Here is a 20,207-nt window from a genome sequence, read left to right as displayed (position 1 = left end):
ATTTGATTTATATAAGCGACACAATATTAATTCTCTAAATAATAAGCATAAGCGACACAATATTAATTCTCTAAATAATAAGCAATTGCACATGATAATAGTATGGACAGCTATTTTATCGAGTTTTTAAGGTAATTTACTAATTTATGAGACAAACCATCAAATACAAAGGCTGTTTCTTGTAAATTATATAATTAGTCCACCACTCCATTCCATTTAATGATCGTTGACTTTGATCGTTCCCGGCCGGTTTTTACGTACGCATCTTCAGTATTCAATATCACCAGATCGGAAAACTTTTCTCCTTGCTCAAATTGAGCTCTTACAATCCACCAGCTCCTTTCGCTTCATCGGGGGCTCTTAGGAGCTTGAAACCTGACTTTCCGGAACAGGGTCAACCCTTGGCGGCCGGTGAATATGAAACTGAAGCACAGGCGGTGCTGAATGATGAATTCTCCGTCTCACCTCCACAACATACAGCTGTACGTCAACAGGAGGACTCTATTAATTATGGACTTCTTGGTAACGATGATTGGGATGAAGCATCTGGTCGTAATGGCAGTTTTGCAGATTTCGTGCGAGAGAACAATTCTTCATATTGCGTCGTCGATCCATATACCAATGAGGAAGCCCCGGGACACACATACTTTGATCAACGACATCGAACTAACAACAACGAATCATCCACTAGTATTCTGTACTTCCAACTGACTCCATTTTGTCATTTTACTCAATGCCTATGTATTTGAACAGCCGAAACTCAATTAACCCTCTATCTGATTTTTTTAATAATGTAGTTTTCCTGTTGACATGCATATGAACAGGGGCTTAAAAGGAGAGCATACAGTGAAGCAATTACGACTATCAAAGGCTCTGACAGTACGTGAAACCACAACAATTTACGAAGCCTGCCGTCGGATGACTGCTCGGAGAACTGATGCTGTTTTACTTACTAACTCAGATGAGTTACTCAGTGGTATATTGACAAACAAGGTTTGTCTTAAATCATCAGACACATTTTATTATCAAATCAACATTTTACAGAACAGAGATTGTTCATTAGGATAAATTAAGGAAGGTTTTTTTTGGGGTGTTTACAGGATATTGTAAGAAGAGTTATTGCTGCTGAGATTGATTTTGTGAACACACCTGTCTCGAAGGTGATGACAAAGAACCCAAAGTTTGTGCTCTCTAATACACTGGTTGTGGAAGCACTGAATACGATGCTGGATGGTTTGTAACAATTAGGAAAAGTTTCCGGTTGGTTTGTTATATATCCTTCTAACTAAGCCATTGAATTAAATTATGATTTATGCATGCATGCAGGGCAATTTGGACACTTGCCTGTTGTAGAGAATGACGTGGTTATTGGGCTACTTGACATGGCAGCTGCTGTGAAACGTTTAAATTTAAACCAGTTATAGAGAATGTTAGATTATAAAGCTGCAACTTAATCAGTATTTGATTTCTCACTGTTTAAATTCGAGCCTCTGTCGTATTGTATGTTGTTGACATGAGAATTCATGAATAAACAAATAAGATCACATCTATATCTCTCTTTATCGAATATTATTGGAGTTACACATTCTGTTAATCAGAGTTAGTTAGTTGGCACCATGGTTAGTTAGTTTAGTTAAGATTCAATTAAATTAACTAATATTGTTAGATGGTGTATAATAGCATTAGTTGCGTAGCTTTATCATTCTGTACATATAGATCCTTTTGATGCTTTATGGAATAAGAAGTTTCATTTTCTCTTTCATTTACTCTGATAATATTATGGTATCAGAGCTTGAAGCTTCCGCAAACTCTTTAATGGCGTAATTCTTCCGTTGTCATAATTTGAGTTCTTTTTTGATAAGATGTGAGAACAAGATTGACATAGCTGACTGATATTAACACACAGGTTGTTTGGAAGTTAATAATTTTATTCATACTAATGCACTCCTTAGATAGGGAACACTAAGAGCTGGAAATAACAATAAACTTCATAAAAGAAACGCTAAAACAACTGCAAGGCCTGCCCTTGCCAAGTTCAAAATGTATTCAAGAACAGGGCCTAAAATAGGAGGACCCAAAATTTTTATAGCTTTTATGTTACCCTAGGTTTAGTTGGCCCAAAACAGAAAAACAATTAGGTTATATTATCACCTGAGAAGTGAGGCCACGAGTTGGAAAAAGGGAAAATTTCTGGAAAAGAAAAATGCTTTGATTTCTACAAAGGAATTAAATCTGCAACGATATTGTTTGCTTAAATCTGCAAAGCTAAGATCAATCTTCTTCTTTCATCTTTCTTCATGAAATTCTGAAACAAAGTTACAAAACACAAAGACAAAACTGTAAAAATGGTCCGTGTGGTTTTGCTGAAAATTGACACTTGTCCAAAAAGGTTTGGACTAGCACCATAGATCCAAAGTTTTTATTTTGTTGCAAGTTTGCTCCAAAGGGTTAACCTCCGTCAGTTCCCCCCATTAAGGTATGTTTGACTTGTCAAATTAGAGGTATTTTGGTCATTCCCTATTTTTCCCTCTTTTCTTTTTTTATTTTTTTTTAAATATTAATAAATGAGAGTACATATCTAATTAGCGCCATACGGATAATATCGAGCCTCCTTCGTATTTATAGTCCTTAATAATTGTTAGTCAATTCAATTTTCGTCGTCATCGATTGAGGATCAAGAACCCTAATCTGATTAGCAAGGTTGTGAGCTTCGATCAGACAGGTTTCGTAGTGAATGCATATATACCAATATGGCACTTAAGGTTTTCAAACACGTCATTCAACCCAATGGTGATATATGGTACGTAATTTTGTTTTTGCTCATTTACTTGCATTTTTTGTGAAATCATCTCTTCTGAAATTTGTTTTTTGTTATTGTCTTGAAGATGGACACTCTACACTGTTTACCATCAAGCTACATCATGGAGGCGAGTTCACAAAGTTTCCAGATGTCAACTACATTGATGGTACTGTGATGTATGCTGATATGGTAGATATAGAAAAGTTTTCTATTCATGAGATGGATGCCATTATGAAAGGGTTAGGATATTCAGTTCCTCCTGTTATCTATTATCATTTTCGAGTGCCTAAGGGAGACATGCATTTTGGATTACGGGCCCTACGAAATGATGATGATGTTTGCAATCTTTCCTAATATGTGAAGGAGCATACACTGATAAGGATTTACACTAAGCATGGTATGACTAACTTGCTTACGTTATAGCTCCCAAACCTGTAAAAAAGTTATTATAGAAGAATTAGATGAGATTGAGGAACATGGACCCCCCTTCCCCCAACTGATAACCAACCCAATGGTATGCCACAAAGATGCACATCCCATGTTATACATATGGTATGTCAATATCACCAACAAAAGCTTGAATTGTAGACAATGAAGCTGCTTTAGCCTTGTCAATATCCCCTGAGTATAATACGCAAAGAGATTGGATCAAGGACAAAGCATTATCATCATGTAGTAAGAAATTAGCCATGGATGATGTTGGTGCTGCTAGGATTGTTGGGTATAAGGATTATGCACCGAATGATATTGATCAGGGATCTAATTAATTTGATAAGGCAACTAATGACTTTGATCTTGGATTGTACCAACAAATTTTATAGTCAAATTCTGCAGTTAATATGGAAGTCAATGAAGAAAACGAAGTTCATAAAGGGAAAGAATTCAATGAAATGAATGAATTCAGTGAAGAGAATGTAGATCATGAGGTCAATGAAGGTGATGACAACGTAGACATGAAGGATTATTGTAACATCCTGTTTTAAGAAGTTTCTTATTTTGGGATTATGGACAATAAATAGATCAAATAAAGGCCTTGGGCTTCAAGGGAATAGGGATTATACCCTATTGGATGTGGATAATATTGGTTATGTGATCCAAGCTCTTGGTTTGTGTTTTGGAGTCAAAGGGTAAAATGGAAAAAGTGATGTTTCAGACTTCTTTCATGAATTAAGGATTTTAGTTTGGTATGTTTTAAGTCAAAAGTAATTAGATAGGATTCTGGGGCTCTTCAATACCTTTTTGTGCATATAAAGAACGCCGAATACGGAGTTGAAACGAAGAAGTTATGGTTGTTTGAAGTTGAAGTGGAAATTGAGGATTTTTGGATTATGCAGGGCGTAACTAAAAATTACGTAGTGGGTAACGGGGGTTTAATGAATTATACATGGCCTAATTTATGTTACGGATGGCGTAATCTGGGCTGATCAAACCCCTAACTCTTTGGTTTTGAGCCCTACTTAAGGGATCTAACTTATGAAAAACCCTCTCATTACCAACCTCCATCACCTAAGATCATTCCTTGAGAAACCCTAGCCTCCCCTCTCTTGTTTTTGAGCCTTGGCATCATTTATGAGCTTATTTCTCCGTTGGAAGGTTGAATCTTGAAGAGCAAGGTGGTGAAAAAGTGTATAGAAGAAAAGTTCAAGTATAGATCCAACACGATTACATCATTCCTGGACTATTTTGAGTAAAAAGCTTCTAACATGGTCATTGGTTTCATAGATCTAGGTATTTGTCATATTTGCCACTTTTTGGTCATTTTAGTGTATAAAGCTTAGATCTTGAAAGTTTGTGACCTTGTTATGGATAAAGTTAGAAACTTTATCCATCTAAACATCATAATGATTTAAATTTGAAGGTTGGAGACGTAGACTTAATGGATTATGATGAGAAAGATGCATTTTTGTTCTCTTTGAGAACTAAAGACTAGATCTTGGTTGTTTGGACCATCCTAATGGATAACATTGGAAACTTTATCCATTATGGAGATATTAGGAACCAGATCTAAGCTTTGAGTGAAAGGTCTTAATGAAATAAGTGCTTAATGTGAGTATTGGAGCCTGTGACAATACGTCGTGTATAATTCAGACTACGCCCCATGTAGCTTGTTAGAGACCTGTTTTTCTAAATTAAGGCTCTATGCCCAAAGTAGAGTTAGAGTACACAACGCGTAGGTCAACAAAAGGTTGACCGTTGGCTTTTTGACCTGTTTGACTTTTGGTCAAATATGAGGGGTTTAAGACTTGGAAGGGAAAAATGGTCTTTTGCACAAATAAGGGTTAACCTTAATATTTAGGACTTTCTAAGTTGGAAAAATTAACTTAATTGTTAATTAGGGTTGGTTTGGATATGTTTAGTGTGAGGAGCTTTTGGTAGCAGCAACTCGAGTGTGAGTTTTATCCGGCTACCGATCGAGCAGCAACTCGGACCGAAGGCACCAATACCAGCACACTGGATTGTGTTATGTAGAATGCTAACTATCTTTGTGACTCTTACAAGTATGATTGGGTTGAAATACACCTCATGGCTGGGAACATTATTGTATGTTTGGGTTGAAATAAACCCTAAGGTTAGGCCCATTATTGCATGTTCGGGTTGAAACATACCCCAGGGATGGGCCCATGATTGTATGCTGGGTTGAAACATACCCTAGGGTTGGGCCCATAATTGTATGTTGGGTTAGAATATACCCCGGGGTAGGGCCCAATAATCAGTACGACATGTGGTAGTTTGGGGAACTCACTAAGCTTTGTGCTTACGATTTTTGTTTAAAATGTTTCAAGTACTCCTTGCTACAAAAGAAAGGGCCCGACTTGATCGCACTGCATCCCCTGTAGATTTATTCTGCACTGAATATTTACAAATTACTCTGATGTTTTGTGAATAATTTGACTCTGATCGTGTTTTGGAACAATAAATGAATGGTTTTAACTTATTTAAAAATGAAATTTTTACTCGGTATTTTGGGGATGTTACAAGTTGTTATCAGAGCCTTAGTTTGAGGGATTCGGACACATTCTCAGGTGTGTCTAAACACAAACTGAGGATTTATAAATCCTCTTAAAAGAAATTGATTTTCCAAAAATGTTTTATAAAGGAAAGGGGTGTGATGCGTGCAACCAGTCGAGTTCAAATAAGTGGTTCCCAAAATACCCATACTTTTTGATATGTTATATGTGTTATAGTATGATATGTATACTTGAAGTTAGAATAAGGATTTTCTCACGTTTGCATGCTAGAATGCTTGCTTAGGAGAGATGCCTTTTATGCCTGATAGTGATTAGGCTAAGGATACCTTCACGAATTATATGATAGAATGACCTAATTTGCGATGCCTTATAGCTTATGAGGAATTGGATGTTGTGTTAGATTTTGAATCTATGTTGGTGGAATTGATTGCTAAGTGTATGCTTTAAGAATCATATACGATTAGGATCATATAGCCCTAGAAGGGCTGATTTGACATTATTTCTTGTTCCTTGACTGATTTTGGGCTTAGGGTAGAATCATTCACTCGACAGTCTATGTGATCCCGTTTTGTGTATAATCTGCATGCAAAAGGCAACCAACAGTGTTGGTAAAAGTTCCTCGCATCGCAGAAGCAAGTTAGTTAAAGGATGCCTTTATATGTTTTGTGGCCTATATAGTGTTACTTCCTGAATGTTGTTTGCTTTGTGAAACATCCCAAAAATTTCGTTTGAAATCATTACTAAAACCATAATATCCAAATATCATATAAGAAAACCATAAGTCGTGTGTCTCAAAATGTCATAAAATATGTCTCATATCACAACTGATGTCAAATCATGTCAAAAATATCAGAGTCTAACTCCCAGGCTAAAACTGTGGTGGGTGCCATGCCATCATCTCGAGCCCTTCCCCTTGCTAGCTGAAGTACCTGAAACCAAAACTAAAACTGTAAGCACGAAGCTTAGTGAGCTCCCCCAAACTACCACATACCATACTATAACATATAAAGCACATATTGGGCCTTGCCCACTGCATCAGACCGAAGTTCGGAACTAACTAGGGCCTCACCCTCTGCATCGGATCGAAGTCCGGAACTAACTAGGGCCTCGCCTCTGCATCGGACCGAAGTCCGGAACTAACTAGGGCCTTGCCCTCTGCATCGGACCGAAGTCCGGAACTGACTAAACATAGCATAACATAATCATAACATATAACAATAACACATATACTACTGCATCAGACCGCAGTCCGGAACACATAATACATAGACATGCCTGAATCACAAAGACATCAAGCATACTGAACTACTTCTCGGGACCGCCCCGGCATCGGACCGCATTCCGGAACTACTGATATCTATACGGGCCGACATTGTGGCCGTAGACCCGTTCCTACTAGAAGGAAACTCACCTCGAAGAACTGACTGCTGAAAATCCGAGTGAAGGATCCCTGATCGCTGTCCTGGCTGCTCTCCGGCTATCATGACCAATAAAACACTTAATCAAAACGAGGATCCTTCTATGGGTGAAATGACTATTTCACCCCTGCTATGGTGTGGGTCATAACCAAGGCCCAGACCCTTTACTTCTTTTTAAGTCCACCAATGGCCCACTAATGGCCCAATTTTTCTAAACTGGGCCTATCTCCTCCTATGGCCCTACCTAAGCCCAAAAATGCCCTTGGCCCATAATCTGACCCCTGCTGGCCCACTAAGGCCCAAAGTCCAAAATACAGCCCACACCGAGGCCCAAATACTCAAGGTCCAAACTGACTGCGTTACGTGGGGCGTACTCCAAAGTACGCTTAGCGTAAGTGCTTGATGGCGAGTACGCTGGGCGTACGTAAGTGCTTGATGGCGAGTACGCTGGGCGTACCCACACGTACGCTCAACGTAATACCCTATTAAGTCCTTTCTCTATTAAGTGCTTAATATTCCGAGTCAGAAGATACAAACTTAGATCCAAGTCTTATTCCATGCCTTAAACCATAAAGTTGCTTACTTGATGGCTTGCATGACTCACATAAGCTCAAACTCTAAAAACAATAATCTATTTCCATGGAAATGGCTAGATCTCATGCATGGCTTCATGAAAGCCTTAAAGATTGAAACTTTATTGCTAAGAAAGTGTTTTGAGCCTCATGGATGGCAACCCCAAGCTCAAAAACGGATTCACAAGATCAAGGTCCAACCTTTGGACCTAAAGAGGTCCAAAACTCCCATAACCCTAGATCTAGAATATGAGGAAGAAAGTTAAGTGCTTTATACCTTCTTTTTATGACTAAGGGTGAGCTTAGTCCAGATCCTTGAGCTCAAGCTTCTTCTCCAACCTTTCCTTTCCGTCTTCACAACTTTCTTTCACTAAAAGCACTCACAAAAAGCAATTTCACACAATGAAGAGGGTAAGAACGTATTAGGGTTTTCTTGTGGGTGAGGAGGCTGATAAGAAACCAGGGGGGCTATAATGGGGTTTATATAGCTCTTAAACCCTGAAATTAGGGTTTAGTGTCTGATCGCGTACGCTGGGCGTACCTTATGGTACGCTGCGCGTACGCCTCTCATGTCTCGCACATCCAATGACACTACTCCCCGCGTACGCCGGGTTACGCCCCGCGTACGGCTTATGGGCAGCCTACGACTCGGCCCAAGAGTCTTAAGGTCCAATCCAAAATGTCAAGTCCAACTATAGTCCAATATCTTTTAAGTTGCATAATTAATTAATTAATACCTCGAGAGACGGATGTTACACTTTGTGCTTTGTGGGACCCATATTGATGTGAGCTAAATATTAATTGAATATGTTAAGTTACATGCTACAAAGGTTAAATAATTTTAGAATGATTGATTTGGCCCTATTGCACAACCCTCGTTTGAGTCAATCCGTTTTAGGGTTGGGTCTTTTATTCGAAAAATTATTTAAGTTTTGGTGCATGTAATTGTATTCATGAAGTAGTTAGTTGATATTAGTAGGGGTTCTTCAACAGCTAATGTTAGGGTGAGTTCGGAATCCGAGGAAGTGCCTTAGATGAATTGGTGCGCTATTTAGCAGTGTGTATTCGTTTGAGAACGAGTATATGTGGTTGGATCGGATGGTAGTGGAAAAGAGTAGTTACTTAGAGGATCCAGAATGATTCTTAAGGAAAGTATTGATAGGTATGGAAGGTAGTATTGGGCCCGTACTACTGAAAGAACAAGATCTGTACTCAAATAAAAGAGGATTTCGGGGATTCTAAGGAGCTGATGGAGGGTAGATTATATGGTTTGGCATCATGATTCACTGCAGTGTGTTTCCGTTCTTATCGGCCTTTCAGTTTTGGTTATTCGGAAGGAGGAATTGGTATGGTGCTTGTTTGGGACTTAGTGGCCATGTCAGTATGGGTTTGAATGGTGCAAACCTAGGTGAGTTAGTTGATTTTGGAGGTCTCTAGGGCCTTGCTCAAGGTAGTGACCGTTGTGTCGCAGGACTCAAGAAGGAAGCGATTGTGACGATCGGCTCGAGGATTGCAGCTGGAGGCTGAGTGATGGGCAGATGGATTGGGATGTCACCATCTACTACGTGGGTTATGTTCTTCCAACTTTTCGTGTTCGGAGGAAAGAGAGGGCTAAAATGTGATTTTCAGAGTTGGGATGTTGACCCATCATGGGGCTAGATGGTTGCAGCTTTTGGCGGAAAATATGGCTATGTGGTAATACACAAGAAGATTCTTATGGTATGATTGCCTTGAGATGAGATCAAGGGTCTACTTCATTTGAATTTAGTTAGTTAGGTGGTAGTTGATTGTTTCAGGTGATCAAGGGAGGTGAATTGGGAACGACAACTTTTGTTGTCTCTGATGTCACCTGACTAAGAGAATGACGCTTCTTATATTTATGAATAATGCTAGAGATGAATTGTTTGTTGGGGACTTATAGGCGAGGTGGGTGGTAGTCCATTTGTTTCTAGATAAATAATTGGTGCTATGAATAAACCGTCAGATCTATTGCTTGTGCATCTACAAGGGATTCATGGTGTTGGGGGCGGTTATGCTTAGGAAGTGTCTAGGGTCTCCATCATAGATTCAAAATCTCTTTGAGGTTGGTTGGTATTTGTCTAGAGGATCATATCGTGTTGTGATATACATGCCGAGAGTCGGGGAAGATATAATTATGGTTGAGCCAGTTTGAGTGTTGGTTTGTTGCAACGTCATTTGCTGGTGGTCCGAACCCTAACTGGGGGAGAATTGAGTATTCTTCTTGGAGGATCATCGATCTGTTCGAGTTCATGGTTTCATAATAATGGGTCACAGGAACTTGCAGTTCAGGTATGTGAGACTTTGTTTCATAATTAGTCAAGTCAGGGGTGCATAGCAAGTTGCCACAAATTGTATGTGCTCAGGAACACATGAATTGTCTTCACGACAAGAAGTTGTTGGAGAAGGATCTTGTTCTAGACAATGGTTCCTTTTAGGAATGCGGATGAATATGGCAAGAGGCTTTTGGGTCGCTCAAGTTGTGAGTTGGTTGTTGAGGAATTTTTCAGCTTGTTGTATAGATCGCTATCTATAGTATACGATGGGAAGTTGTTTATCGGTAAATCAACTTCAGAGTTTGGTATGCTTATTTCCATATGGGTTTTGTTCAGTAGTGTATTGGATCATTGGATTAGTTTTCAATGAATTCTCGATTGTTGGTTATTTCATTCATTGTCAATAGTTGAGGTTCTTTGAAAGTTTTGAGCTTTATGAGTTGAAGTTCAATGGATGTGTTAACCTATCATCAAAATTTGTATATTGTACATTTTGGTTTCTGGGTATTGTAACACCTATTCTAGGTATTATTTACTTTATATAATTTTTAGGGTTTTGTGCATGGACTCGGCGAGTTGGGGAGCTCCAACTCGGCGAGTAGAATTTATTATGACGACGCCGATTTTCAATCCTACTCGACGAGTCAAAAGGCCCTGACTCGACGAGTAGGCGCTGTAAAGGAAAACCCTAATTTTTTGGGTTTACACCCTATTTAAAGAACATAATCCGCCTCTTGTGGCCTCCCTTACCACCCTATTAGCCAGAGAAAACCCTAGTTGGACCTTGCACCTTCTTGAGTGAAAGAAAGAGCTTTTGTGAGCAATTATGGTGTGTTTGTGAAGGATTTTAGAGCTTGAAGGAGAAAGAGCAAGGAGAAAAGTAGTATATTTGACATCTACACTGTATTGGCCACCATCTTGAGGTATAACGTCGTTACCTTGAGCTCTAGTTGCTTAGATCCCTTTTCTTGGAAGTAAATGGTCATTTTTGGTGCAAAATGGAGTCATACTCGGATCTGGACTTATCACAAGGATATGGTTCCATGTCTGGACCTCTCTAGGTCCCCAATGACATAAAGTTGCTCACTTTATCCATCTTAGGCCCTTTCCATGCACAAAAACCTTGTAGTAAGCTTAGTTTTGATGCCTTAGCCTTGTGAGGCTTTGCATGCACGTAAAGTTTGCAACTTTACGTGGTAACTACATTAGGGAAGAATGGATCTGGAGTTTGGGACCTTATATCCCACTGAAAAGGGCTGAACACAAAAGGGACTGAAGGAACTCGCCGAGTCCCTTAGTTGACTCGACGAGTCGGGTAGGGTTTACCCGTTTTTGAGATTCAGAATGAGTGCAATGAAGGATTAGGGTTTTGGGACTGCATGAACTTTTAGTTTTGAGGTCATTTGATGAACTCAACGAGTCACTTAGGTGACTCGGCGAGTTGACATAGGATTCCGTGGAATGGAGTCGGGAGGAACTCGACGAGTTGGTAGGATGCACTCGACGAGTTAAGGTCAACATGGACTGTTGACCTTGACTGTTGACCTTGACTTTGACCAGGGTTGACTTTAAGGGTATTTACGGGATTATGACAAGTTAATCACATGTTGATTATAGGCATTTGAGGAGGAGCAATGAATGGGATATATATGATCTTAGCTTGTCAGTTCAACACTCGAGAGTTGAGACTCCTCACCATACCAATGGGTCCAAGGCACCAAGGTTGGCCCATTGTTTGTTATATGATATGCTAGTTGGTTATGGAATATGTGATATGCTAGTTATTTGTGATACTTGGATGAAAGACCTCGGGGGGTTCCCGAGGCACCTGTGTGTAAGACCTTGGAGGGTGTAACGCCCGCAGATCCGGGCTAGTCAATTTAGAGACGATAAGCGTCGAAAATGACTTTCTGATGGAAGATTATTCAGAAGGAGTAATCTTAACTAAGTTGTAGTAGTCGTGAAAAGGATTCCGAATATATAAACAATGCCGAAATCTGAGTTATAATGAAGAAGTTATAACCTGTCGAAGTTTCGCGATAGAACCGGCACGACACAGCGCGACGTAAATAGTGAATTTACGATAGAGTGATATTTGGCCCTAGCGATCTAAACGAAAGTCGTAGAATACGTGAAACCGAGAGCGTGCATAAAAAGAACATCCAAATCTGACTTCGTATGAGGAAGTTATGATTTTTCTAAGTTTCAACTTAGCGGTATGCAGCCCAAAGTTCGAATATGAGATCGAGTGGTTTCTAGCCGAAACAATCTGAACGAGAATCGAAGATCTCGTCGATAGTAGTGCAACGGAAGAAAGAAAGATGAAAACAGACGTTAGATAAATAAGTTATGAATTTCTAACGAAGTTTTTCTGTCCCGGCCTACTAAAAATAATATAATAAAAATAAATTCAAAAATTGCCGACGGAGTCTAAACGAGAGTTGTAGAGCATAATCTGACCTTCGCGTGGATATAAAGAACGTCGAAAACGGAGCTCGTAGGCAACAGATATGAATTTATGAAGTTCGAGGCACGCTTACCAAAGGGGGAACGCCCCGCATTCAAAGAGGGAACGCCCCGCGTTCGGAGCCCAGAGCCTGTCCCGTCGCATGTCAAGTCCGAAGTTCGTAAGCCATGACGCACGACGGAACGCGCTGCGTTCGGGAATGCGATGCGTTCATTCAGGGAACACGTTGCGTTCGGAGGCCAGACCCCTCCTATAAATAGGATGCGATCCAGCCGATTTGGTTGCTCATTTCTTTCCTTTCACTCCCTTATTCTTCCTTTTTCTTGACAAGTTGTACCCCTGAAGCCCCGATATCAATCCCGACACCCGAAGCAAGTCCTGAAGCCCCGAAGATCCTGAGAAGTAAAGTTTTCAAGCCGAAATTCTACCCGCGAGAGACCCGGTTTTCAAGGAAGCATCCCGGTTTCACCGAAGAATACTACATTTAGAGCCGTAGTGCTGTCCGATCATCGTTTTATCAAGTGAGTGCATAGTCCCTTTTCATGAACACAATTTTAATACAAGTATGGTTTGAATGTGTTAAAATATATGTTTTGTGTGAGTGTGTAGTTACTTTCTTCTAACACATATATATGAAGTGTTTGCCATGAAAAACGTGCTATGTGTTATATATTGTTTGTCTATTTGAGATGGGTGTGGAATTGATGTTTTATACAGGTTTTAAATGATTTAAACTGTATATGTTTTTATATCTACGAAAAGGTTGGATAGAACAGGGGTAGATGAAATAGTTGGTGTGTGATGAAAGATGATATGAGTAAGCCCTGGCGACGATGTGACTTCGTGCCTATTGTATAAACCCTGGCGACTATGAGACGTAGTGCCTAATGAGTAAACCATGGCGACTATGAGACGTAGTGCCTATTGAGTAAACCCTGGCGACTATGAGACGTAGTGCCTATTGTATAAACCCGGGCGACTATGAGACGTAGTGCCTGTCGTGTGAACCTTGGTAGCAATGGACCATGGATAAATTCCTTAGGTCAATCCTTAGGAATGAATGGATGAAGGATAGTTGATTCTTAGGGTAAATCCTTAAGAAATAAAGGAGATATGGGGATGGGTAATTGGATTTATTGTTTGATGATTGAATATAATAATTGTATTATTGTGGGTTGAAAACCCTATGTGCTCACCAGGCTCCCAAGCCTAACCCACTCAGTTTTCTTTGTATCATAGGTATCAATACGAAGACATATTTCACTGAGAGATTAAAGGAGATGTAAATCATTAGTGTAATTGATGTAAGTTCTGTTTATGCTTGTGTCTGTATTGACCATGACATCCCAAATGTTTTAAAGAGAATAAAATGCATTTCTTTGGAAATGCTTTGATAAAGTAATTATCATGTTTTCTGGGAACAAATTCCGCAACACTTTTAATCAAAGGATTACTCTGATTTTATAAAACAAAGCATAAACAAATCGGTCTTTTATGGCCGTGAATTTGGGGATGTCACAGAGGGTATCAGAGCATTAGTTTAAGCGAACTAGGAATTTGTAGGATTTCTAGACTTAAACTTAGAATGCTAAGCAATGATTGTGAGATGACTGTCTACCATATTTTAGACACGAGCACTAGTATATTTTAGGAAAGATGCCTAAAATGCTTTTATGTGCTAAATGCTATATGTTTTCTATATATGATATTGTTTGTTCGGATCTATGGTCTGTTGCCGACCGGATCTGGAAACCTTATGTGTTTAGGATTCTAAGCGTACGACTACGATATTAGAACTAGCATGTAAACGTTTCAGAGTGATAAGGATGATTTGAATATCTACCGTGAATAAGGATCTAAAATCACCTTATTCGGTGTATAGATAAAAAATGGCAAGAACCAGGAGTAGAGCTGGAAACGTGAACGGAAACAGGAATCAACCACCTGTGATTGAGCAAGTAGTTGTTGCAGCAGCACCACCTGAGCCGATGACAATGGCTGGAGTACAATTGATGATTCAAACGATGTTGGATCGTTAGATAGAAGAAACTAGACGTCTGCTTCGGCAGAATCGTGAAGAACTTTCAATTGATGATTTAAAAAAATGTTGGTATTGTGATGTTAAATTACATTTGATATGAAAGCAATTAGATCATGGGCAAAGATCTCTTCATTCAACATCAAGAGAGATGACGAACTGCTTGCATGCTTTCTCGTGAATTACAATTGAATACTCATGGATGAGGATCGAAAGGATTCTTTTCCATTGGTTTCGAAAGGTAGGCTTACTTTTGCTCAATACCACAACTTAACATAAGTGTGATTGAATTGATCAAAATTAATTGGATGACCAGTGTAGTCAAGAACATGTATAATTCGATATGATTTAGAGTAACAAGAAATCAGAATGATATTCAGAAGAAAATCACATTAAAAAAAACTGTATTGGATCTTGTTGGGTAAAAGTGTCTTGGTTTTAGAACATTTCATCAAGATCACGCATGTCGAAGGGAATATGATTTTTAATATTGAAAAGGTACTAAAACAAGTGTTTCGTTATAATCTTGAACAGAAATGTTCATCGTCAATTCCTTGATTATTTGAGGTTTGTAGGTTTCACCATTATCACGGAAGAATGAATCAAGATCATAAACACATAGTTTGGCAATATCTATATTATGGTAGGTTTCTACCAGAGAAGTCGAGGATATGCACTGAAGTGTGTGATTATGACAGAAAATTTTAGTGAAAAAGATTGGGTATAAGAACTCATTGTACCTCTGTGAAATATATGGATTCAATAGAAATATCTTTACTTAATATGAGAAGAGAAAGTTAGTTCTTTGACTAATGTGAATATAGCCTAATTAGTAAGGAACACTCGTAGTGAGAGATCCATTAAGGCTTCGAAAACACAAAGTCTATGAGGCTTGAGGTCCACATATAAAAACATGCTTCTAGGGACTCCTAACTAGTACATTAGTTCGAATTAAAGCTTGTTCCCTTTCTGAATATAATCATTCAGCATACACCACAACAACATGTTGTTACAATGAGCCACGATGAGTTAAACTCAATATGAATTAAAAACCAAGAAAGTATATTTGTATTTTAGTTCTTGAGAAACAAATAAAAAAATAAGAAAATATTTGTGGATTTTTTTATTCGAAAGACAAAGAAAGAAAGAAGAAAAACTTTTTGGATTTTTGATATTTGAAACAAAAGAAACAAAAACAAACTTATAAAATGTTACCAAAAGACTTTCGAACTATCAGTTACAAATCATCAATTATGTTGCACATCGAACTAATTTCTTCCACACAAAGAGAATTGAGTTCCATATGATTTAGAGGAATTGTGATTGCGAACCGATGCGAACGCTGAACGGGAACATTAACCTCTGAACGATTCAGAAAAAAACACCAATCAAATCCACACCTTTTCGATCAAGAAGAACCTGGATCATCACCAAACCATTCAAAATCCTTAAAAATGACTTCTCATCTAAAGGTTTTGTAAGATATCTGCATGTTGATCCGTTATATTCAGAAAATGGACCTCAATGTTCCCGTTTTCTACATGGTCTTTTATGAAGTGATAGCGAAGTGCAATGTGTTTGGTTTGTATAATCGTGTAGTTGAGTTTGTATCCAAATAACTTCAGATGTGCAAGCCGCAGCATCCACATACTCTGCTTCTGCAGTTGAAATCGAAACACACGTTTGTTTCTTCAATTGCCAACTTACTAACTTGCCTTCCAACAATTGACATCCGCCTGTCGCGCTCTTTCGTTCAAGTTGACAGCCACCTAGGTCTGCATCTAAAAATGGTTGTACAAAGAATCTTGTTTTTGATGGATACCATAGGCCCAACGAAACTGTTCCTTTGAGGTAGCGAAATATGTTCTTCACAGCATTGAAATGGGGTTTTCTTGGGTTCGATTGGTACCTAGCACAATTACACACAACAAACATGATATCACGTCGACTTACAGTTAAGTACAAAAGCGAACCTATCGTGCTTTTATATGTTGTTAAGTCCACAACTGGCTTGTCCAATGAAGGGTTTAAGCGAGTTCCAACTGCCTTAGGTACTTTCACTTTAGTGCTATTCGTCATCCCAAATCTTTCAAGTAGGTTGCACATTTATTTTTTCTAATTAATAAAGATGCCTTCCCTGCTTTGATGAATATGTAAACCAAGAAAATTATTAATTTTTCCCATCATGCTCATTTCGAACTGGCTTTTTAGAGCTCCTCAAATTCCTTAGATAACAAAGGGTCAGTCGAACCAAAAATTATGTCATTAACAAAAATTTTAACAAGCATCAGGTGATTCCCAACTTTCTTTCGAAATAATATGGGATCAACTGATCCTTGTTTAAATTTAGCAATTTTCAAAAAAGTGGTCACGGTTGCGTACTAGGCACGAGGTGCTTGTTTCAACCCATAGACTGCCTTATCTAAAACATAACAGTAATCAAGATACTTATCATTAAGGAAATGAGGTGGTTGTTCAACTCCGTTGAGGAATGCACATATGATGTCCATTTGATAGACATTGAAATCTTTATGCGCTGCATGAGCAAGAAAAATTCGAACAGCCTCGAGTCTTGCGACAAGGACAAAGGTTTCCTCATAATCGATACCTTCTTGTTGAGAGTAACCTTTAACGCCTAATCTTGCCTTATTTTGAATCACATTTCCTTCTTTATCAGTTTTATTTTTGAAAATCCATTTTAAACCAATTAACAAAATATCTTTTGGGTTAGGAATTAATCTCCAAACATTGTTTCATTCAAATTCAGCCAGTTCAGATTGCATTGCAACAACCCAATTAGAGTATTCTAATCCAACCTTTACTGTTTTTGGTTCAAATTTCGAAATGAACACGTTAAACATACATTATTCTTGATGAACGTTAAGTACTTCATTTTTTGCTTGAATTTGTGCACGTGTCACTACTCCAGCATGTGGATCACCAAGTACCTGTTCCTTTGGATGATTATGTGTCCATTTATCCATTGGTAGATATGAAGGATCAAAATATAAAGGTGCATCTTCAAATACATCATCCGTTTCTGAACCTTCTCTGATATTCGAAAGATTATTAATGACATCATTAAACTCATTAGTTTGATCATTTAGATTATCAGGATTCGATCCACTTGGCTCCCCCTCAACCAATGGATTCGAATTGAGATGCTCCCCCTCGACATCAACATGGTCCATCACATGCTACCCCTCAATAGTTGAATCTTGATTTTCATCATGTAATGTCGAAGTCAAGTGCTCCCCTCCACTTGATCATCATTCGAAACTGATACCCGTTCAATATTCACCCTTGAAGTTCATGTAGAATGTGTGTCATCTTCTTCCCGTGTAACAGTTCAATCATTTGAATGTTTCGATACCTCAGGAGCATGATAATTATCAGCATGGTTTTTAACATCTATCGCCCTATTTGGAATACCAAAAATCAAATCATAATCAATATCATAAGAATTTATGATTTCAGACTCATCATTTGTGTCAGAAATGATAGGCTTTTATATAAATGACTGTTCGACTTGCTTGACATAATAGTCATCAAAAGTAAGGTTGAAAGTTTCTTCAATCTTTCTCGTTCGTTTGTTCAACACCCTAAAGGCAACAGAGTTGTATGAATATCCTAAGAAGATTCCTTCATCAGCTTTCGACTGAAATTTAGAAATATTGTCCTAGAGATTCATCATGAAAAACCTGCACCCAAAAACGTGAAAAAATTTAACATTAGAATTTCTTTTGTTTATTATCTTATAAGGTGTGATGTTGAAACGACGATGAATAAAAAACAAGGTTCTAAATAACGTAAGGCGTGACTTGGCGACAATGTCAAGCCTCAAGCTTTTCCGAGCTTTGGCGAGCCACATCGTTTGTAAGGCGTGACTTAAGGCGGCAATTTTGTATATAATTAATATTTTTACATGTACTTTCAATTATTATTCATTTTTATACACATATATGAGTTAAGGCGGCGTTTTGGTAAAGCTTGGCGGAAGGTACAAGCCTTGGAGTCATGGCGCGCCATGGCGGAGCCATGACGAGCTTTTTAGAACCTTGATAAAAAACGATCTTGCATGAAACATGTAGCCGAAACAGCCTCTGCCTAAAGATACTGAGGCAAATTTGCATATGTAAGCATGGTCCTTACAGCTTCGCATAGAGAACGATTCCTCCTTTCGGCTACACCATTTTGTTGTGGTGTGTAAGGAGACAAAAAGTTATGTGAAATTCCCAACTCAGTCAAGGATGAATCAAAAATCTGATTCTTGAATTCTTAACCGTTGTCACTCTTAATTCTTCAAACTTTCTTCTTCAAACTCAACTCGATGTTTTTGATAAAGTCAATCATTACTTGAAAAGTTTCAGACTTCTCACCAAGAAAGTAAACCTAAGTAAACCTTGAAAAATCATCAACAATGACCAATTTTGGAATCGATGATTTTGGAACCGATAATAATTGGATGCCCTTGCCTATGTTGCTTTCCTTATTCACAACCAGCACACAACGAATCGTTATCAAATTTTAAGACTGGTAAGCCTCGAACAAGATAATTTAAAACCAATTTGTTGAGATTTTTGAAATTTAGATGAGATAGACGACGATGCCATAATTAGCTAAGGTCTAATGAAGCTTAAGCCAGTAGATACACAGAGGGAATTCCAACAATAGGTTTCACGTCGAGTGTGAACATGTATCCTTTTCTTTTCAACTTAAGAAGAATCTCCTTTGTTTCCTTTTTAGAGATGATGCTTCCTTCTTCATCAAACACAACTTGATTTCCAGTGCCTACAACAAGTTAAAAAACACTAATCAAATTACGTTTGTCACTTTTCCATATCCTTTGACTCTGCCTTTATTATTATTGCCAAACATTACTAATCCTTCATTATCCAGCTTTTGAAAATCTCTTAAATTCTCCTTTCGCCCAGTCATGTGACGCACGAAACCACTATCAATGTGCCAATTCTCATCGTATTGGTCGTCACATAGTACCTGCGATCAATTAAAAGATTTTAGGTCCCCAATACCTTTTGGGTCCTCGGACAGTAGCTTCAAATGCAATATGAATGGATAAACCTATGACCTAATTTCTAACCTTTGACTTTAAAATGTCAATTAAGTCAATTTGGACAGTTTTGGGCGTTGAAATGTAATCATTCAATGGGAAAAGTTCAACATTGATTTTTCCTTTTTCGTCTTTTTTCTGAAATCCATCATCTTTATTCTTAGGAATGTTTTTCCACTTTTTAACAGACGGATTCGACTCCTGTGACGAAGAGCTTCCACACATCGAATCATTTAAGTAATTCTCGTAAGCAGACTTGATTTTCTCTTGAGAGTACTTTACCGACTGGTATTGTTTTCAGTCATCTTTGAGCCAATGATTGATATTTTTCACATCACTTCTTCCTTTTGTAAAGGATTCTTTCACCTTCCGCTTTGAATTAGGGTTTGGAAAGTGTGGATGTGTGGGCGTAAAAGGTTCATTTTTCATTCCTTGAACATCCAATTTCTCAAATTTTCGTTATGGAAAAGACTGTTTTGGTGAATTTTGAAATCGATTTCGGTATTGATTATTATAACCAACAACATTTCGATTAAAAACATTTTTACCTTGTTGAAAACGTCTTTGTCCATGAGTTT

At 38.3% G+C, this 20,207-nt stretch overlaps 1 protein-coding gene across 1 annotated transcript; it reads left to right on the top strand.

Annotated features, from left to right (window-relative positions):
- The first annotated feature begins 215 nt into the window (after nt 1-215).
- LOC145117107 (CBS domain-containing protein CBSCBSPB1-like) lies at nt 216-1,609 on the top strand. Its single transcript, XM_079053416.1, has 4 exons — nt 216-697; nt 825-993; nt 1,101-1,233; nt 1,327-1,609. Exons 2-4 carry the CDS (start codon nt 919-921, stop codon nt 1,422-1,424), a joined length of 306 nt encoding a protein of 101 aa, XP_078909542.1. The 5' UTR covers nt 216-697; nt 825-918; the 3' UTR covers nt 1,425-1,609.
- The last annotated feature ends 18,598 nt before the right edge of the window (nt 1,610-20,207 follow it).

Source organism: Lactuca virosa, chromosome 5 (genome assembly GCF_052849685.1).
Source record: "Lactuca virosa cultivar CGN04683 chromosome 5, Lactuca_virosa_CGN04683_v6, whole genome shotgun sequence".
Taxonomy (NCBI): domain Eukaryota; kingdom Viridiplantae; phylum Streptophyta; class Magnoliopsida; order Asterales; family Asteraceae; genus Lactuca; species Lactuca virosa.
This window is presented reverse-complemented; position numbering and strand designations above follow the sequence as displayed.

Excerpts from the sequence above, each read along its gene's own strand:
- LOC145117107 (XM_079053416.1), top strand. The coding sequence starts at position 919 with ATGACTGCTCGGAGAACTGATGCTGTTTTACTTACTAACTCAGATGAG. Across the intron at positions 994-1,100 it reads GTGGTATATTGACAAACAAG|GATATTGTAAGAAGAGTTAT; the intron begins GTTTGTCTTAAA and ends GGGTGTTTACAG. Across the intron at positions 1,234-1,326 it reads ACTGAATACGATGCTGGATG|GGCAATTTGGACACTTGCCT; the intron begins GTTTGTAACAAT and ends GCATGCATGCAG.